Genomic DNA, 22041 nt, shown 5'->3' with positions numbered 1-22041 from the left:
CGATTAATGTGTAAACATTATGCTGTAACCATGCCCCTCTCTCAAAGAACTAATTTATTGGTTTTTATAGCTATCAGGGTGAACACTTACACAATCACATCTTTTTCTATTTGTAAATAAATTTGCAAACATTAATATTATGGTCTATTTTGTATGGATTCAAGGCCATTTTTCTAATGACGTTTTGAAACCATTTCCTTCCCAAAGGCAAGCTGCACTTTCACCATGAAATCAGACCACACAGGCTTAGTTTTCAGCACGTTTGCCTCGCACCTCCGGGGTTGCAGGTTCGAGTCCTGCTTCCGCCCTGTGTGCGCACGCATAGTTTGCATGATCTCCACGTGCTTCGGGGGTTTCCTCCAGGTACTCTGGTTTCCTCCCCAGTTCAAAGACGTGTGTTGTAGGCTGATTGGCATCTCCAAATTGTCTGTAGTGTGTGTGTGTGTGTGTGTGTGTGTGTGTTTGAGTGAGAGATTGTGCCCTGCGATGGGTTGGCACCCCATCCAGGGTGTCCCCCGGCTTGTTCCCCGAGTTAGACCCTGTGTAAAATAAGTAGTATGGAAAATGGATGGAATCAATCAGATCTCTCTCTCTCTCTCTCTCTCTCTCTCTCTCTCTCACACACACACACACACACACACACACACTGTACTGTTGATCTTAAGAAAGCTCAATACATTATAATTACATCTGTAGTTTTACTTCTATCTGCATCTAGCTAACATAAATCCAACACACTGCTAAATAAAAGCGCAATAAAACTTGGACATTCATGACAAAGGAAAAGTTATTAAAATATTGTGCCATTTTTATTTTGTGTAAAAATCACACAGCTGCTAGTTTATTCTGCAGAGATACATCCATGCAGTTAAACATCTATGATCCCACAGCCATAATATAAGCAATTAAATAGAATATTTGCTATTAGTTAGCAATTAATGCAAATTTACATATGAGATCAAAAGGTATATCATACAATATACAAGAAACCTCTTATACAGTACATCGACCTGAACAGCAGGGGGAAAAAGGCTCACCGTGACTCAACATGGGGAAGGGGGGGGATTAGTGTAAAAACCTGAACGAAAGGAGTAAGGCTTCAGGGACCAAGAAGGGGGGGGGGGGGGGAGACAAACAGAAAAACTAACAAACTAACCAAACATTTAAGACATTAAGTTTGAGTAAGAATGTAAAACTCCTCTAGTACTAGTTAAGATAATAGACGTACAAATCAAGTGGTTCGAATTTTAAGAGCCGTTTTAGATCAAATAAGAACAAGAACGACATGCAAAAAGGGGTACAGAGTAAAATACGGACAAACAAAGGAAAGCCAAAGGGAACAAAGTGCAGTTTCAGGTCTCGTTTTTTTTTGTTTTGTTTTTTAAACTGATGGAGCAGGAAAACATGACTCTGAAGCACGACTCACGCAGGTTCTGTGCCATACAGGAAATGAGTGCGGGAGTCATGAGTGCGGGAGTCATGAAAGAAAAGATCTGTAATACAGGGTCAATGACTGTACAAGGTACAAAAACATTGTTATACCACAGATGTTAAAAGAAGAAAACGGAGCGGTCTGTGATGCATTATGCCAGTGTGTCTCAAGTCTACTCCTGGTGACACTTTACCGTGTGCTAACACACATCAAGCACTGATCAGGTATGATGGATGTGCAGAGCAGTGATCTTCAGGACCGGAGCTGAGAAACTCTGTATTATGCCATATATTTATAACCATCACTCACACACACACACACACACGTGCGCACACAAACACGAATATTGGTGTTGGCCAATGGCATGTTAGGGAGCTTACAAGAAACATGAACGAGTGCTTAGCAGTCATTCGTGAACGTACTTCTGATCAGAGCATGAGCTCCCTCCCAAAAAAAAAAAGAATATCAGTCCTCCCCTGCACTCACATGATTATCAGGCCAGAACCGCTGAAGAATCATCACCTTCCCATCATCCTCAGCGTGATTCAAGAACATATACTCCCCATAATAGCAGTGCTAACCGAGTGCTGCACAAGCAGAGGACTGACATTTACATGTAACTCACACTCTGTATCGTCAAAGTGCCAAAATGTTATATATTCCTACCCCTGGCTGTGAGGACAGCCTGTCTATCAGAGCAGGATGGGGTGTGGGAGAGCATTATGGAGGAAGCAGCAAAGTCTTTCCTCAGGCAGCCAGATGAGGAACAGGAAGAGGGCTGACATCAGCGTCCTCCCGGAGGATCTGTCGGACCTTTCCTGTCGCTCTTCACGGCTCTTCCTTCACGCGCTTACAAATGGGAAAAAGGTCTCAGCTGCTCCAGTTGAACTTCCAACGATATTCTCTCCTCCAGCAAATCCTGGAAAAGAAAAAAAGAAAAAACACAAAACTGTGATGGTGAGTAAATCGATTGGTCATGGCGATTAACTTGCCCTTTACTGCCAACAATGTGATGCAATCATATGGTGAACTCGGGTCGAGGACCCCTTTCCGAGTTTCGGAGTTAGGAAGTCCAACTTGACGCGGCACTTTGTTTGATCTTTCCTGTTCGGAGGTCAGAAATTCTGAGATTTGAGCTTTCAGAAGCAGTGGGGGAACGCTTCCTCACTTTTGAGGAAACGCCTCATAAATAGGAAAGTAGTAACACATGACCGACTGAGCACTTCCATAAATGTTTCCTAACAAACAAGTTACCAAATCAACGATTATACCATTTACTTTGTTAAACTTTTTTTTTTTAAATAAATCCGTTTATGATTAGTCTTAGATTATGCTAAGCGTCCACTGTACAAGTCCCTGTGAATGACCTGTTTTTATAGAAACAACACAAACAATAGGTTTTATATTAATGCACTCCTTCTTATGTGTTAAGTTACAGCTGGAACTACTGTCCGAACTGTGCTGTTATACAAAAATAACACACACCTTTTGACCAATCAGATTCGAGAATTCGAGAATGTGTAATTAAAGTCTTTGACACTTTTAAAATTACACCTCTCTATTTCTTTCTAAAATGAGCAATAAAGGCTTTCTATTCTATTCAATTCTATCACTATCTTTCAAGCATAAGCACTGATCGTGTGCCAGACACTGTCGACATATGATTACCGTCGTCCTTTTGCCCTGCCCTAGTCTAAATATTTCCTGAATGCACCGTCAGCCTCAGGAAACAAACAGCGGTACAGATTGGCTCAATATTTACAATATGGCTGCACTGAAAAAGTGTACATCAGGTGACTGTGGTGTGTCTCATACGACATTCACATCACTTCTCATAAGTAGTGTAGTTATTTACAAATGTTAACAAATGAGTTTCTCTAGGATTCTCTATGCTTTTTAATCCCAATTTATGAGGCGTGTCCTCCAGCTCAAGGCTAAAATCTTAATCGTGCTGTACATCCAGTACAACTTGTAAAAACACACACACCTTTAACTGCTGCTGTAATTCACTGTTGAGTCTGGCTAGAACCGTGTTCGTCTCTTTGTTTCTTCTAATGGAAGCTTGGATTGCCTTTTTATCCTTCCCAACAGACCTACATGGAACAGAAAAGATTAGAAAAGAGATACACAAAGAATAATACTAGGAAAAAATAACACACACACACACACACACACACACACACACACACACAACATTTTTGATTGACACGAATGCCTCGTGTGTATACCGTGGTATAGAAGGCTGCGTGGCAAGGACAGTGGCAACGATGCCGGACTTCTGAGGGTGCTCGTCCAGTTCGGGTCTGAGCTCATCTTCTGACTTCAGCCTTCGGCGGACAGGTTTAGGAGGAGGGGCCAATGGAGTGGATCCTTTGGCCTGTGAGAAAAATACACGGTTCAGTCGCAATACACAATTAATACGTCTATTAGGTGTGCACTGTACCACACCCATAACCACAGGTCCTCCCCTCCAAAACCGTGTGTATAAATCTGCTTTTACATTCAGATACGTGTAGACGTGCCAATATCAACAGGTTAGCCATAACACTTATGATTTTTGACCTACTACAGCAACACCCGGGGAGACCAAAAAAAAAAAAAAAGACACTTTTCAGCTAAAGCAGCAGTGAGATTAAACAGGATCAACGCTTTCCTTTCAGAAAAGTCACACGCATTTGTGGTTACTGTTGTTTCCGGTTACTTCATCTCAGTGCATTTTGCATTGCTGCAAAATTCTCTTTTAAAAGCACAGATAATAAGCACAGGCCATTCTCTATTAAAAGTACAAGGTAAAATATGCCATATATTGACCACATTATCAGTGTAAAAGTCCAGGGATTTTTGTTTGGTCAAAGTCTCCACACTAATTATATCATATTTTATTATTTTGCAGGAGACACCATTTTTGTGTCACCATCAATCCATAATTCTTTCTTAATCTCTCTCTCTGTGCATGTGCGTGTCTCTCAAACATACAGAGTTCACAGTGGCCGCAGGTCGCTCCTCCGGCTGAGTTTCATTCTTCACTGATCTCACAGCTGCAGCAGCGTCTGCACATTTCTCTACCTGCATGAAAACAAAAGCAGAGACTTCAGGCACTGACCGAGACGCACACAACAGGCTTGTTATTCTCAGCGGAATAACAAAATGGAGGATATAAGATGGCTAGCGTTACACGACTGCTCTGCGCCATGCCAGTAGTCCGAATTTCCTGCATCGCTGGATTATATCTTGTCTGCTTAAAATTTCAAGCTTGTCTGTTACAACAAGGCCAGAAAGCCTGAACTTTGTTTCCCCTCAGTAGCAGAGTATGTAGCTCCTCTGCTAACCCACCTGTCCACTGTCCTGCTGTTTGTCCCGCTGTTTATCCCCTTCATCTGCAGGCTGGTCCACAGCAAACACCTGAAACTGGCTGAAATCTGCAAAATTGGGCTGTTCTGGTATCTGCTGGGGAGAAGTGCTGGAATGTGCTGGAAGACCATCTCCATCTACCGAACGGTGCCCATGTGGCACTGACGTCTGAGCAAAAACACAAATAGCTTTAACCAACTGCATGGCAGAATGCATAATAATAGCTAAAATGCTCATCATAACTATTATGCTCAATATTGGAATAGCAATCAATTATCATGATTATCTTAAAATGGCAGAAAATTAGACTCTAAATGTCCTGCAATAAGACTTGGATCTGAGTACTATTTAATGCTTGATATAAACACATGGATGGGTTATGTACCGGTCAACAAAAGACTGATCCCAAATGTTAAGTAACTTATCACAGTGTCACTGATGACTGGTTCAAATGTATTAGAAGCCAAATACTGCGATCACATTTAAAATATGGGTCACATTTTATGGGAATCTGTACTGTTTTATAAACGAAAATCCAATGCCTGTTCTGACGTGTACCTGTGTAGCCAGTGGCCGAGGAGGCACGGCAGGAGGAAAAGCCACTGCTCCTGCCTGCTGCTGAGCCCCTGCAGAAATTACACATTTAGTTTCAGGTTAATATTTCTTCTCAAAACAGACAAGCTGGCTGCCCTGGGTAAAAGCGTGTGTACCTGCAGTGACGGTGGCAAAGTTCCTGTTCATGTCTAGAGAGGAAGAGCGGGAATGTGAAGCATGAGGACGGGGAGGAGGAGGGGGCGGAGCCACGGCTTTCAGACCTTCAGGAGATGTCCCAGAGTGAGACCTGCAACAAACACACCAGTGTTCAAAACAAGCAGGACTGTGCTTAATGCACAACACACACACACCCCTACAGGGCCATAAAAGTACCTTTCTCCCAATTTTTGCTCAATTTCATTAGCTTAGCTGTTAGATATTTCATTTATTATCCATAAACAAATTAAGTAATTTGAATACACTGAGACAAAGACTTTTGAAGGGTACAGTTTAAAAAAAAAACCCAAAACAAACAAACAAACAAACAAACCCTGCCTAAAGCCAATTTAACAGAACTAAAATATCAAATCCTTTTCACCTGTTCCTACAAAGTAATTTGTTAGAGGGGGCGGGGGGTGGTTGGAGGGGGATTTCTTGGCTGGTATGCTAACTGCTTCCCAGTTTTTGTGTTTACCTGGTCTCAAACTTTTTGGACTTAGTGACCCCTTTAACTGTTAAATAAATTTCAGGGACCAGTACATTTTTACAAACGTACTCCAACTATTCAAATATTAGGTATATTATTCAAATGTGTACACTAATATTCTGGACCCCCTGAATATTAAGTAAGTAAATAACAAACCCCCTGGCAAAGCTTCACAGACCCTACTTTGAGAACCATGGCTATAAAGGATATGGAAAATAATCATCATGTTACGCATCAGGCAAAGTGGAAAGAAAAATGTAGTACTGAAAAAAACACATGCGAGGTTGGACTGAAAAAAGGATGAAACTATTCAGGGCTGAAATGAATCTGACACTGTAAAATAGATAAAGCATTTCTTCCAACTGGATCTGAAAACTATAAAGCAGAAAATATATTTGGAAATAAGACATATAATATGATATATATAGATATATATATATATATATATATATATATATATATATATATATATATATATATATATATATGTATGGTGTTATTTGGAAATAAGATATGATATACAGCCGCCTGCATCAAACTCAAGGCCTTGATGCTCATGAACAAGACCTTGTATGGAACAGGCCCTACCTCAACATTCTCCTGAACGTTTAAGTTCCCTCGCACAACCTGTGATCGGTTAACGACCGACGCCTGGTAGTGCCTACTCAGCGAGGCACGAGGTCCCTTTCCAGAACCTTCAAACTGACTGCCACTCAGTGGTGAATTGAACTTTCAACCTCAATCCCGACAGCAGAATCTGTCGTTATCTTAAAGACACGGCTAAAGATCCACCTCTTCCATGAACACTTACCTAACCCCTAACTTGTACAACACCCGCCCACCCTCACACGATTTTAAAAAATAAATAAAATTCTGCACTACACTGGCTCTTATACCTCTACTTTACGCACTTTGCTACTCTAGGACTAAATTAAAAATCTTTTATGGTAACACTACGTTATGGTAACACTACATTTATTGTTCTCTGCTTGATATATCGCTTTGCTTGTATTTCCTCATTTGTAAGTCGCTTCGGATAAAATTGAAATACTATATATGTATGTATTAGAGATGCACCGGCCGATAATCGGTATTGGCCAATAAAGGCTATTCTTCGGTATTGGCCAATAAAGGTTTAAAAACATCCGATGATCAGGGCAGATTATATCCTGTCAATCAAAAGAGGGCGGGAAAACACAGATTTTGTAAAGATGATGTCTCTTTTGTGGAATGATGACAAAACTGCAGTTTGTAAACTCTGCACCACTAAAAATTTTACACCGGACGCTGCAGCAGTGAAACGAGTGTATGTGACGTGCATTACCTCTGTCTGGTTGCAGCACTTGAAATGGGTTCTTGATCAGATGTAAATGAATCAGAGCTGCTATAGCCGTCACCTGCGTGACAATAAGACGTTTAGGATTTGTCTGCAAATGCCTGCACTCCTAAAACAAGCCGAGCTCACAGTGGTGTTAAATAACTTACCTACAGTGCTGCCAGGGAATTTAATAACTGCTAGCTTTTTCTCCTCTGACAGTTCAGGAGGTTTAGTGATTAACGGACTTGTCGGATGTGTGTGATCTGTAGAGTCAAGACGGAGAGAAAGAGCATGTGTCATTTGTTTGGATGGAAAGGTCTCTGCGATCCAGGAAAGCAGCGTGCACATCTGATAAAGACAGATTTACATCAGACAAGTCGGGGAATTTCTTCATGCTGGGCTTGGATGGAGGATCTGTGAACTCCTGTGTAGTGCGTGAGCCAACAGTCTGCACTAAAACTGACCGCCATTGCGTTTCCTAATTAAATAAAGTGCTTCCTTTCTTTATGTTCGGATTATCCCTGCTGGATAAATTACCTCTAAGTGACCGTTGACTGATGAATTCAGAAGGTCTGTCAAGTAAAATGCAAGTCATTTCTGCAAACTGAACTTTTCGATCTTTACATTCTTACACGTTTCCGGTCTTAACGTGAATGAATGCGGCACTGCCAAATCCTTATACACATTATATTTTTGACATTAGCTTCCCTAAATTTTATATTGATATACTGTGGTAGTTTCTTGGTTGCAACACATCTTCAATTGGCTACTTAATATCATTAGAACTAAAATAGCTTTTTTTTTTAATAACCAGGCCAAAAGAAATCAAGACACATGTATTGTCACTAGCCCTAATTTCTGCAAATGCAGTTTCAACAGAGGGAGTAGAGTTGCATAGCAGAAGGCAGTGGTTTATCACTGTCTTATTTCAAGTGGGATTTACCTTGCAGGCAACACATGGCTCTAAAATTACACACTGAAAGGAATAAAACACAACACAGTGTGCTGTTATACCTCTAATACAAAGCAGACTCACTCTTACTACCCCAAGTTGATTATTTTTCAATAACAGCAACAGTCCCGAGGTGTTTTATTCTACTAACAATTTTTATTTTTATTTTATTAAAGAATGACACGCTGTATGTGGAACATCTGTGAGACAAGTTACTTCCTGTAAACACTGGCACACTCATTAGAGGAAAGAGATGAAAATTTAGTGCCAGAGGTGAGACCACAGTTGTGTAAGCCTGTATGTGCAGCCGGGATGGAGGAAAGCCTCCATTCTGCATTCTTTCCCCTAAATTGGTTGAATAATTGTGATAAAAATGATTATACAATGGAGCAAAAGCAATAATCATCATCATCAACATTTAAAAGGTATAACTTCCTGTACATCAGGCTGACTGTTGTGTACTAAAGTCATTTTTAACGATGAACAATGAAAACTTTCATAAATTTGGCACGAGCACAAGTTCTTAAGCATAAATACAGGGAAAGTTCTTTACCACTTCCAGTTCTCTTCAGCTCCATCTCCTGCATGTGTATCTTGCTAGGCGTCATACGGATGGGCACAGGATGCACGATGGCCGTATCCTGTAAAATATTCATGCGTCATTCATTACAGCAGTGTTAAGCATCTCACTTTACTCCTCATGGAGTGCAACAGGCATAGCTAGGCCATTAGGGGGTTGGCGGTTGGTTGGGTGTATGGGCAGGGGGGTAATAACTGGAATAAATATTTTACCAAAACGACTCTAATATGACCAAGAACCAAGAAATATACATAAAACTAAAAATTTAAGTGTGATTTCAGAGTCAGATTCACGTTATTACTCAGGTTTATTTTCACACAAAAGGAGCATGAGTGTAGAGTGCTTTTAATATAATTGGCAGAACTAGAGGTAGAGATAGGTACAGATAGGTACTGCTCGCTTCGTGCAACACAGCCGGATTAGAAATAAAGAGAAATTTAGTCCCAGGAGTGAGGTTATAATTGTTTAATCCCGTATGTGAGGCTGGGAATGAAGGAAAGTCAAGGATCTCAGTGTTACAAATGGTAAATTATTAAAGTTATTTTTTATTACTTTTTTTTAGTCATGGGCGGGACAAAAATAAATTAATAAAAATAACCTTAATTTACAATTTGTAAAACTGAGATCCTTGTAGGGAATTAAAAAAAACCAAAACAAACAAACACCTGTTACAGTTTTTTGTTAAAACTGCTGCACTTTTCACAGAGATAATTCTGTCTTTTAGAGAACTGGTACAAATGAATCTTGCGCAGGTTTAAAAAGTCAAGTTCTGATTTCAGGTTGTCTTTAAGTCCCAGTTCCTCTCTAGCTTCACTAGTTGAAAGCTTAAAGCAAAGAAATTACATCCCTATACTCACGGAGAGCTGAACATTAGCAATGCAGCTGCAATAAATAAAACTATTGACAATACTGAACTTTCCGAAAGAACACATATAGCGGTAAAAAATTTAATAACACAATAACCGTTATCGCCCAGCTCTATCATAGCTTTCTTTTGTTTCATAATTGTAAAAGGTTTTACAGAACCATCAATAGTCGCCATCTAGACCGTGTTATGTGAACAGAGTGAGCAAAACAATAATTCACAGGCTTAGCAAGCAAAAATAAAAATAAACAGAATTAAAGAGAAAAAAAATCTGTATTGGCAACTGCTGCGGATGAATTAGCAATGAAAACATGCATTTTTTTTTCAAGACAGAATCCCAAGGGTTAATGAAAAATCATTAATCATGAAAGAGCACTAGGTGATTGACTTACAGGGTCAGCTGGTGCAATGTTAGAATCAAATTGGGTCAGAGTTTGTGAGCTTGAGGAGCGTTCGCTAAAAGTCTCCCACTGCTGGAGAGACAGAGCAGAGACATGGAGACATGTCAGCAGGGTGCACGTGCCGGACTCACGTCCAGCTGAACACAACAGCACCAGTGAGCCTGCAGTAGAACTACAGCTTTCACTCTCCCAACACAATAAATCAATAGAGAATAAGAAAAGATAATGTGCAACACCAACACTACACCCCAAACCATCAACCAAAATATCAATGTACTGTAATAAATATCTTTGGTGCAGATACAAACAATAGAGTCTCTCACAGTTTTACTGAACAAAGCAGAAACAGCTGCCTACACTTTCCCAGAACATGAACAGTCAGTCACACAATAACCAAATACCACCGACTGAATAAGGACTCAAACACTTAACCTTTATATAAAAATGTAAATGCTCAAAAAAATTAAATGTAGTCCATCAGACAAGACATGTTTTTTTGTCTCAAGTTTGCATCTTTTTCCTGGTATCGGAGCTAAAAGTCTAACTCCAGTAGGCACTTAGCATTTTGCAAAGTGCATTCCCAGATCATCACACACCGACGTCAAAAGAGCACGCCTGGCTCCATAATATCATTTTCATAACAGAGTCTCAAAATAGAGTCGGAAACCACATAGCCAGGTCTATCAGAGATTATAAATGTGTGATGATTTAGACGTGCACAGTCATGATGCTAAACCGAAGGCCAGGAGCATGACTTGCTAGCACATTAGCCATACAGCATCATTACTCATAATGGGAGAGAACAATTTTTATTTTATTTTTTTATATACAGGTGAATAAACACACTTTTTTCCTCTCCAAAGTGGCATTTGAAAACAAACTGTCAAGCTAAAATGGAGACAGATACGAAGAACATCGTTTAAGTGAGATGTGGGGAGTTAAATAAATGATGTCCTCCTTAGCACTTTTTCTCTGTCAAATACATTCCTATGCCAATCGCTAGACTATATTAGTACGCTTAAGTAGATAGTTTGTCTCCATTAGGATGAAAACGACATTGTATACCACTTTTTAGCTGAGTTGGTTGTTTCAGACAAGCAAAAATAAAGGACTGGGTAAGCGTAGTGAGCTGCATAATAAATTTATGATGTGTCAAACTCTGGTTTATAAATAAATAAATAAAAACATGCCTTAGCTGATCGACTACATTTCATTATTCTGTAAAACTTTAAAAATAGAACAGCTATATTAAATGTGTATCTGCTGTAATTTTGCTACAATAGGTGAGAAGCTCAGGCCAAACCTCGTTGCTCTGGTTGAGCTCGGGCCAGGTCTGGTTTAAGGAAGGCATGGAGGGAGATTTATTAGGCGTCACCTCCACCGGGGAACCAGAGAAACTCACTTCAGGTGCAGGCTCTGGGACTCCTAAAACACACAGGTGCACACACATGCACACACACACCAAGGCCATATGTCTGATGCACTCTTTTGTATTCTGTATGCTGATCCTAGGTTCTGAAATATAGCTTCCTTTACCACTCCAATTACACATTTCTTGGGTTTCTCTTCTGTTCTTCATACCTGCTGAGTCATCCAGGTCAATAAGCTTTGGCATTAAGCTCTCTGGAAGCTTCTCTGGAAGGTCATAACCGTTCTTTCTGGCAACCACGAGATGAAACGCTGCACAGAACTCGTCCAGGGTCAGTGCACCGTCTTTATCAAAATCTGATAACTCCCTGCAGGGGGAAAATATATGACTTAATATGGCGCCTTTTTTTTTTCTTTTCAACAAACATTTTATACAAAAACCATCGCTGTGAATTTTGTGGTTTCCCCCAAGTAAATCAACTTCCTCTTAAACCCATGACTCAGGCAAAATAATGTGGCTAGAACACAGAGCCTGAATACTAGTAAGAAGAGTTAAGATTAACATCTCAGAAACGTCCTGAAAACAGCATCGTTATATTTACACTAAAATGATTTGAATACAAGCACTATGCTGGTCCTCATACAGCAGGTTCCTTCATTTAGCAGGGTGATGCATGCTCATGAAGCTGGTTTAGAAGATATTTGGAGTGTATAAAGTTTCATCAGAAATTATTATTATTATTATTACTCTATATTTAAACATAACTCTGTTATGGCTTATTTGTTTGATTGATTTGTAAAGAACTCTGGGTCAACTTCTGTTGTTTTAAATGTGCTCTATGAAAAAAAAAAAGGTTGACTTGACTTGCGCTTAAAATGAGCATAAAACTGAATTTTAACTAATACGGTTTTAATCATGATTATATTATTAATAGTGTTTGGTAAAAATCTCCTGTGACCCCAGGTGACCTCAAAAGTTTCAAACCTATGCCATATCCTCATTATTATCCTAAACTAATAGCCAAATAATAAAAACGAAGAAAACTCCTCAATGAGCAGGTATGCCCAGCGTTTTGACTGGCAGCGTATGTGTGTTTTTGAACAGGCTTAAGCAAGGTCATCCAAGACAAACACAAACACACTAATCTCAGTAAAGCAGCTTACCAAATGTGAGACAATTCTAAAATAGGCAGCTTCGACTTCGTAAAAAACTCCTTTGCAGCAGAGCCTGTAACAAAAATCGCTCATCAGTTTATCAAAACAAATATGAATGAAAACAAACCATATGTACTGCATATATACAGAAAGGTCAAATGTTCAACCCACTGACCTGGGATAAAACCGGTCAGATCAGGTTGGATAGTTTTGAACTGATTAACGTAATACTGTCTTTGCTCATCCGTGATTTTCCAGGGGTCGTCGTAGCCACTGGCCTGTCTTTGGATCTCGTTTGTAGTAGCAGCAGATGCCACTGTTCGTACTGTTGTGCTCTCCTACGGTACACAATGCAGCAGCATTCAGAATTAGGCACAAAAACAACTTCAAGCGTTAGGGGACGGGACTAAACGTGATAACGCCTTTAAAGAAACAGTTTAAAAATTTAAAGATAAAAACGAATTTATAAATTTTTTTCTGTAATCTAAATGCCAAGTTTGATGTCTGACATGTTCTTTTTTTTTAGTTTTGGACTACAGCTGGATGTTTGTGGATACCTGATCCTTTAGTCCCCTCATAACTGTTATAGTAACTTCCACTCTTCTGGGGAGGCTTTGCGTTCATTCTTCCACAAAAGTATTAGTGAGGTCAGGCAAGACCCACATATGGGTGTGGGGGTCAGATAGCGTATGAGGTAACAACTACTGTATAAACAAGTCTGTACAACCCAAAATATTTCCACTGTGTGCATTTCTATTCTGCAGAAACGACATTACAATTGCAAAGGTACGTATACAAGCCCCGGTGTTTTGGTAATGGGAAATAAATACAGCAAAACAATAGATTCAAATCAAACGCCAAGGGCAAAGATAGGAGCCGTTGGGACGTGTAAACATTTTCTCGGGTCCCATGGATACTTGCTTTGTTTGCTGCAGGTATCAGTAATGAGGTCTACTGTGTGTGGGCTAGACAAATATTAAAACAGGCCTGTGCTTACCCCATCGTGACAGAAGATGCTTTATAAACAGAAGCTTTATAACCAGCATCCATAACAAGCTTTGCAAAATACAAAAGCTATTGAGACGGGCCACAGGTTGAGAGAAGTCGCCGGTGCAGTACCTGAGCAGAAGAGGGATGCATTGCTGGAAGTGTGCTGGAGGGAGGAGTGTCTGTAAAACTGACCCAGTTTTCCTGAACAGGAGGAGGAGAGTGAGCAGACCACATCCCATCACCTGCTACTGGACCTTTGGGGAAGAGGAGGGGGAGGAAGGGGTTAGACACCCGCAACACTTTAGAAGTGGATTTTAAAATTTCAAGTAGATTTGCAAGGCCCTCCAGAATTAATGGCACCCTGTTTCACACTTTTTATTATGTTCTAATTGTTCTTAATGCCATTTTTATCTGCTTACCTATTTTATATAACCGTTACTATGATTTGCGCAGGTCGACAACCACCAACTCTCTAATTTGTGTTAAACATTCTTAGTTTTTTTCCATGATAATGGAGAACAAAGGCTACTACACAGTAGGCGAAAAGCAGTACGCTAGAGGATTCGTATGTCCGAATTCTCAGTAGTCGAGAAACAGTAGGTGAGAAATACAAGGACGGCATACTGCTTCTGGAGAGATTTTGCAGTGTGCAACCGATGGACACTACGTGAGTCAAAATTCCCACAATACAATGGGGATAGCGGATTTTCAGTATTAAACCTTGGATAAACAGGACTTGTTTAACAATACCCAGATAAATTGTTAACTTGTTGAATGTTTATCATAAGAAAACAGCCGTCACAACATTTGAAACCTTTTTTGTGATCTCCATCATGCATTAGCCGGCCAAGCTAATGGCAACGAATTTACCGCAGCCTGTTAACCCTGCCCTCATTACATTAGTAATTCAGTTAACTTTCCGGGATTGTAGTCATAATACACACACACATACTGATTAGTACGTACTGTTTCAAAGGCCAAGCAGTAGGTGCTGCATCGAATTCAGCACGTACGGTCACAGAATGCGATTTCAGACACAGCCGAAGGGATTTTTACACGTGTGCAACCACATATTTATACCCCAGGAAAATGGTTAAAGCCAAGAAAGTTCCTTGTGACTGACAGCAAAACAACAAACAAGTTTTTCCAGATATTTGTTTGGATTTGTATTACTCAGAGACTGCAGATCTTATATTTTTATTAGAAAAAAAAAAACGAACACATTTTTCCTATTGGTTGATTGACTGAGTGAAGATTTTTAATTATTATTTGTAATGATGTAATTTTATGCTCATTTTTATGAAGGGTGCCATTAATTCCGGAGGACACTGAATAAATACATTACAGATACCAGGTGAGCCTCCCTGACTAACATATCACTGTAGCTGATTAGATTAGCTGGCTCTCTGTACTCTACACATTCAGAGTGTGCTTGGACGTTTATTTTTGCAAACGCATCCGGCAGAAAAACATCCGACAGGAGAAGGTGTCCGGTGTCGAATGCAGGCTTGTTCACAGAAAATAAATGCTTTCATTTATCTAACCCTAACCCTAGCTTAAGAAGAGTCAAGTGTGTCAAGGCTGGTAACATAACTTAGTTAAAAAGACTGATGTTAAGAAATAATTCATCATTTGCTTTCTTTCACAACTTATAACGGGTCAACTGTTCAATATTGTGAAGAGTTTACATATCCACGAGAGGAACTGACTCAGCCATCTTATGAGTAATATATTCCCCTTTTTGAAAAACAGGTCACGTGATCAGCCCCTTCCTCGACGGTGAGTCAAATGAAAATGTAAATTAGACTAACAGTATGTTAATTAATTTTAACGGATTCTATTAAGCTGCGGATTTAATTTGTTCATGAAAATTAATGATGTACCCGCTTGTGCTTCTCTGAATGGTGGCCACACGGCTCCTGCCACCGCAGCCTGACGGTCCACGGTGCCGCCGCTGGCTTGTCGCTTGTGCTTCCTCCATGCGGGAGGTGAGGTGGGCGGAGACTGGTGAGGGGACACTACGGGAGACGTGGTGTCTGGCTGGGGGTCAGAAAACACAGAACATTAAAGAAAAAAATAAAGTTAACGTTAAATAAAAATCTTCCCCATACTTGACATGCAATTGATCAACCAAGTGTATTTGCACCATGTACTGTTTGTGCAAACAGTTTCATGCTTCGGCAGTCTGTAGTAATAAATTAACACAGAAATCAAACTGGAACTACTTTATATTACAAGCCTACTATTCTATTGTCGTATTATTAGCCACGCCCCCTACATAAATCAGATCTGAGCTGATAAACACAAGTGCTAAGATTCAAGATGGCTGCTGTGACTTCATGTTCTGCTTTAGTCTCTTTTTACAAGGAAGTGTGAGACACGGTATCAGAAACCACATAAGCTCGCCTGAGGTTAAAATGTCTTGTCTGATTGACTATGTCTGGAGTAAGAGGAAAATTTTATTTACCGATAGACGTTGACACAACACAGCTTTACAGAAACCTGGACGTAGATTTAGATTCTTAATAAACAAGGCAGAGACAACAGAGTACACTGACCTGGGGATCGACAGGGGGCGCACAGGGCTGGATCACTTCGTGCGTGGACACTTTTTTGGTCGGGACTCGGCCCGGGGGTCTGGGGATCACACTGGAGTACGGCCCCTGGTTCTCGGTGTCTGGGTACACGGCTGCATGTCTGGCCTCCTGTTCGTTCTTACCCACCACAAAGCGAGGGAGTGGCAAGTCTTTGACTGCAAAGCCAAACACAGATATACGAGTCGTTCATGCAAACAGGATTCAGACCTATGCTACAGATAAAATTCCAGGATATTAAAAAGCTTTTCAGACATGACTTTTGTTTTCAAGGATACAGCAAATGTCCTTCACTGAGCTAAAACAGTGTGGGCGTCAGGCGTGAGCGTTTGGTCCGTGTGGGTGGAAGTACACATCAGTGTGAAGCTTTGAGCCATGATTCTTAACCCCTCACCACAAAATCAGACAATACATTAACAAAATGACTTTCAGGGCACTTCTTATCAAAAAGGCACTTCAGCCTTTTCAGTCCGGGGTGGACAAATCATACATTCTTTTGCCCAAGTGACAGCTGAAGTGTGCTGTCCAGTCCCACGTTTTATTTACCATGAAACATAACCGATTTTAATGTTAAAATGGTGGAGCTACCACAAATACGTATGGTGAGCTACGTTAATTAACCAGCTAAATGTATAAATATAGACGAAGAGAAACTAATGGGTAAATGAACTGGGAGTGGATGACGCCGCATAGCCAAATACTGCATTCGACTAAAACTCCTAACTTTCCTAGTCAGAATTTAGGACTTCTGACTTGGACCACTGATCGAATTCCCACTCAACCTTGAGTTTAGTATGTGACAAATTAACATTTCTTATGATTAAAACAAACAAACAATACAAAAAGACAATTTCAATTGCTTTTAAAGTCAAATTTAACAAGCTCAACACATTGCATTATATATGTTTTGCATTGGCCAATAGAATTAATCAAGCTTCAAAACTAACCTGACAAGGAGCAGGTTTGTCCAAAAGCATACGTTGCCATAGTAACCCAGCGGGGCTTGCGATTTGCTTCGTTTGTGAAACCAAAATTGATGGAAATTAGCCGGGCTTGTTGAAATAAGCCTCGGTTTTGTGGAATACCCTCCAGAACTAAACTCTGAGCCAGAAAAATGTCAACACGAGCCTATAATTGCAAATCCACAATTTAACCCGCACAGCAACATTTTAACGAACAAATGATATCTTTAAGATTATTGAACTTCTTTTTTATACAATAAATAATTTTTTTTAAAAGCTACATTCTAATACCAGCAATAACCTTGATGCTGGAGAACAAAACGTTCTTTCAAACCGTATCTCTACTTTGAGGCCCCTTTTTACTGCAATTTCCTGTTGACTCATTTTCTATTCTCTTACAGTATCTTCAGGCCTACAAGGGATGCCCTTATTTCCTGCTCGGTTTTAAAAACCGCTATCCGCTTTTTTATTCATTCTTCATCTATGAAACCAGTCATTTCCTGATCTCTAATACAGGAGCTTTCAGGCTGGCAGCTGAGAACGCCAGAGAGAGAGGGAGAGAGAGAGCGAGAGAGCGAGAGAGAGAGAGAGAGAGAGATCGCACAGACTTGGGGATTTTAGTAACAGAAAGAGATTGAACTGCAGCTGTAGTGTGTGCAGAATAAAACTCCTGTCATGCACAAAGATGCACTTATTAGTTTTTTCCATACACAGGACATTTACTACAGGACTGCTTTTGCTTACCGCTGTTCAGGCTCTCGACACGAAGTGGCAATCCAGACTGGGCTATTGCGATAAGTTTCAACGCGATGTAGAACTGGCTCCTACCGAAGTGGCCAAGACGAGTCGCACCACACAGTTCAGTGATCTGAAACAATAAGAAGAGGTCAGAAATTCTGCTGCAATACTTCAACTATTAACAAAGCATCGACCATGACTAAGCACCTCTATCAGGTTACTGAGTAAGAAGATTCTGTGTTAGTTTTGTGAGAGTGTCGACATAACTCCGCCTATCTCCGATCATCGAGATCAAAAGCATAAGGCCTGATGAGAAAGTGGAAAGGTCTGTCACAACAGACAGACACGCCCCTCTGTCTGTATACAGGTTTGTAGACAACTTTGGCAAGCGTCCTCCCTCGTTCAGCGCACTGGATCCTCGATGCTGAAACGATGAGGGTGCGAAACTCCTCGTCTGATGACTCATCACAAAATGGCTTTTTGGCTTCAACTGCAACTATGCAAGTCAGGCCACAGTGCTTGTGGCCTTGATCTGATTTCTGAGAAGTCAGTGGTACAAATACTGTATCAACACTAAGCAAGTGTTATATCAAAAACAGCAAGTCGAGATATTAAAACGTGTTTACATTTAGCAGTTTGGCAGGAAATGTGCGAACAGCTACGACGATACCAAGCACTTTATGAACTGAAATGAAACGCAAACGCTTTTATACATACGGCCTATCCTTATTGAAGACAGCAATCATTTCAACTTCCTGTAGAGAACAACTGAGATGTACATTGTGTGTGTGAAGAACATGATGATGCTAGCTAGCAATGACCAATAGGAAAATGTATAAAATCGGCACTAGATATTCAAACTGTTGATCTATGCAGTGCAGATGTGCGACATGTGATGCATGTTCATGACAGTTAGAAATCTCTTTAGCTTTTTTAAAATCAACAGTCAATAGCGTTGAGCAAAATAACGACATGCTGTTGATATCAGAATACGTCAGGTCATCATTTATAACTTGCTATTACAAATAAATCAACAGGGCATCATACTCAATCTTCTGTATGTAACTAAGAGACGCATCGATGTTGGCTTTTCAGCAGGTCGCCACGTAAGAGCTCTGTGGATCAGTCGATCCAAATCTGACGTTCTCCTAATAACCAAGAACATTTCAGAGACATGCTTTAAGGCTTATAATCTGCTTGTTAAACTCTCAGCAAAAGCGTTCTTGTGTATAAAGTATGGAAATGTTTCTGATAGAACAATTAATGGACAACTTTAGAAGCTTTAAGAGTCTTAGATTTGACATTTTATTATTTTATTCACAGCTGTCCAGTGGTTCTGTGCCGTTTATTCTTTATCATTCACCAAACAACAACAATTTTCTCTATTTACCACTCAGTCCACTCATTTTCCTTGACCTTGTTACCCTCAGGGCAAAATGAACAGAACATAATCTCTAATCTCTGTTCAGTATATAAAATTAAAATCAAGTTTCATAGTTGGAAAAGCGTATCTAGCATGCTTACTAATGTATTAAGAACTTTTACTTGTATTAAGAAATACACATTTTAGCGTTAATCCTGCTATAGCACGCCTGTTATAACTCAGAAAAAGACTATTAATTAGCTGATTAGTTGAAGTATGTGCTAAAGCAGGAAAACCACTCCAGGGCCAGAGCTGGGAATCTGTGCTTTAAGACAGTCTGTGTCGTGTTGGTCAATTTTGTATCGTTCTGGACTCAGTATCCATCTTCGTTCATCATTCTCAAGCATCGGATAGGTCCATCTGTAATAACCCAAGCAACTTGCTTATCATGGCTGGTTTACATAGTTTAGATAATCTAGTCTAGATTATCAAATCTAGACTAGATTATTATCTAATCTAGAAATTAAATTGTTACAACAGCAACATGCTACTAAACCTAACATGCATAACAACAACTCAAGCAAACAAATGCAAATATTTAGGAAAAAGGTCCGGCACAATTTTGAGATTGTACTTTATATAAATAGCGCAAATTATGTTCGAATATAGGACATGCACTACATTGCCAAAAATTTGTGGACACCTGAGTACCACATCCATATCTGGGCATTACACAAACTGTTGCACACAATCGTATAGGATGTTTTTGTATGCTGTAGCATTACAATTTCCCTTCATTGGAAATAAGAGGCCCAAACCTGTTCCAGCATGACAATACCACACTGTGCACAAAGTGAGCTCCATGAAGACATGGTCTGTCAAGGTTATGCCCTGATCTCAACCCTGGTGAACACCTTTGGGATGAACACATAATATATGATATCGCCAGAATGGTTGAAATTCGTGTTCAAACAATTTGACATTCTCCAAGCAACTGATGACTCTGTGCCGTGTTGGACAATTTCGCACAAACAAAGTCAATGGAAATGAGAAGAAAACGCATCCGATCTGATCCTTCCTCATACGTTTTTATGAGCGAGCATGCAAAAACATGTTCCGTTCTAAGACGGACCAATGGGTGTTAAACTACACATATACACGATTGTGTGTTTACTTATTATTTATACTTAATTTTATAGGGGTTTCTCCCACCCTCTAACAAGTGAAAAATGGCATTAAGTTTGGATGAAAGAATAGAGATGATGCTCTTTGGTACTCTCACAAAGTTCCTGACGTTTTTGAACACCCTGTATAAATAATAATAATAAAAAAAAGTAGTGCATGTAGCAATAGGGACGAACATCACAGAACGATACATGATGATGATGATCTACCCAGGAAGTCTGGAAACATCAACAGCAACTGCTCACTTTTCATGTAGAACTGGACAAAACATTGTCGTGTACGCATCAACACCATACCTCCACATTTCAGTTCCTACAGATGATAATGATGATGAAGAATAAATGATTGAGTTCCACTCCTCGTGTATAATACAATACTGTCAGATATCAGCACACATACTGTGTGCATCAGGAGGTTTTGTTTAAGTATCGCGATATGATATTCTTGCCATATTGCCCATCCTATTAACAGGTCGTGTTCGAAAGTAATGGCACACACCAGCTAGCTAAATAACTTCGCAAAGAACACACCCTCCCTCTATTTATCTATCTATCTATCAATGAGGCATTGTTTTTCTTTTACCTAATCACAAAATCTAGCAAATTAGTAGACATAAACCCACATAAATAGAGCTGAAAATATCTGTTTGTAGCTGCAGACCTTACACACACACGGAGTGTATTGAGGCGCAGCTGCGTAGCTGATGCACCGCTATAGCTGAGTTACCTGCAGCACCACGTCGTTGGAGAGCTGGGCCGCCCGGAAGAGCTCCAGCACCTTGCCGTTGGAGGCCACTTTCTTCGTGTTGTCCACGTCGCAGTACACAAACAAATCCGAGTAGTATTTCTGCTCGACGTCGCTCAGCGTTAAACTCTCCATTGTGGCATATAGGCTAAGTTATTAGCGACAATGCTAACGCTTAGCAAGCTAGGCAGCAATATACCCCAGACTGCTAGTGCCAACCAGAGAAAATAAACCGGCTAGCCAAGGCTCAAGTGCGTCCCTTAGCTACCCCTTCTTCCCCTCAGTGTGTTGTCTGGAATGACAAAAATAACAACAAAGTCAAACGTTTCACTAGTGCAGCTGCTACCGCTCAGTACCAAAGCTCTAAGGTTAGCTTCCTTGCTAACGCAGGTAAAGTTACAAGGAATAAGTTAGCTAGCTCAGCGAGCTTATATCCGTAACCGTCCTTCACTCTAAGCCGCAGGAGAGCTCTCTGTGCATTTAACTCTGCCCTCGTGTCCTCGGCGACTGAAACGATGCGGTGTGTTACACCCGCAGAGTGTGTGCTGCTGTGGAGTAAAGTTTTCAGGCTGTTCAGGCTCCCTCCCTCACACAGACAGACAGCGCCGCCATTCCTGCGCCCGTGACGTCATCGGCCAGTCTCTAGCGCGTGTCTACGCGATAGGGGAAAGACCCGGATGTTCAATTCCAATTATAATTTAACGCTTCAGCCTACATTCGCGATGTCACCGGTTTTTTTTGTTTTCGTTATGTTTTGTCTTTTTTATTTTATCGGAAAACGCCAAATTAAACTCTTGCAAAAA

The 22041-nt window shown here is 40.3% G+C and overlaps 1 protein-coding gene across 6 annotated transcripts; it reads right to left on the bottom strand.

The window, feature by feature from the left end:
- Positions 1-768: 768 nt before the first annotated feature.
- reps1 (RALBP1 associated Eps domain containing 1) lies at positions 769-21859 on the bottom strand. Of its 6 annotated transcripts, none has more exons than XM_053614291.1 (20): positions 21221-21859; positions 17953-18076; positions 16211-16404; positions 15536-15692; positions 13782-13906; positions 12838-13000; positions 12672-12735; positions 11676-11875; positions 11443-11564; positions 10131-10211; positions 8847-8934; positions 7509-7604; positions 7348-7420; positions 5494-5624; positions 5342-5409; positions 4766-4951; positions 4409-4498; positions 3661-3809; positions 3420-3525; positions 769-2351 (listed from the first exon to the last, which is right to left on the bottom strand). In XM_053614291.1, exons 1-20 carry the CDS (start codon positions 21371-21373, stop codon positions 2283-2285), a joined length of 2439 nt encoding a protein of 812 aa, XP_053470266.1. In that variant the 5' UTR covers positions 21374-21859; the 3' UTR covers positions 769-2282. The 6 variants fall into 6 exon arrangements, with proteins under 6 accessions (XP_053470266.1, XP_053470267.1, XP_053470263.1 ...); XM_053614292.1 differs by having other exon boundaries at positions 11721-11875; XM_053614288.1 differs by having other exon boundaries at positions 11443-11875.
- Between the last annotated feature and the right edge of the window lie 182 nt (positions 21860-22041).

The sequence above is a fragment of the Ictalurus furcatus genome, chromosome 25 (assembly GCF_023375685.1).
Source record: "Ictalurus furcatus strain D&B chromosome 25, Billie_1.0, whole genome shotgun sequence".
Lineage (NCBI taxonomy): Eukaryota > Metazoa > Chordata > Actinopteri > Siluriformes > Ictaluridae > Ictalurus > Ictalurus furcatus.
Note: the sequence above shows the minus strand (reverse complement) of the source record. Positions and strands in the feature narration are given on the sequence as shown.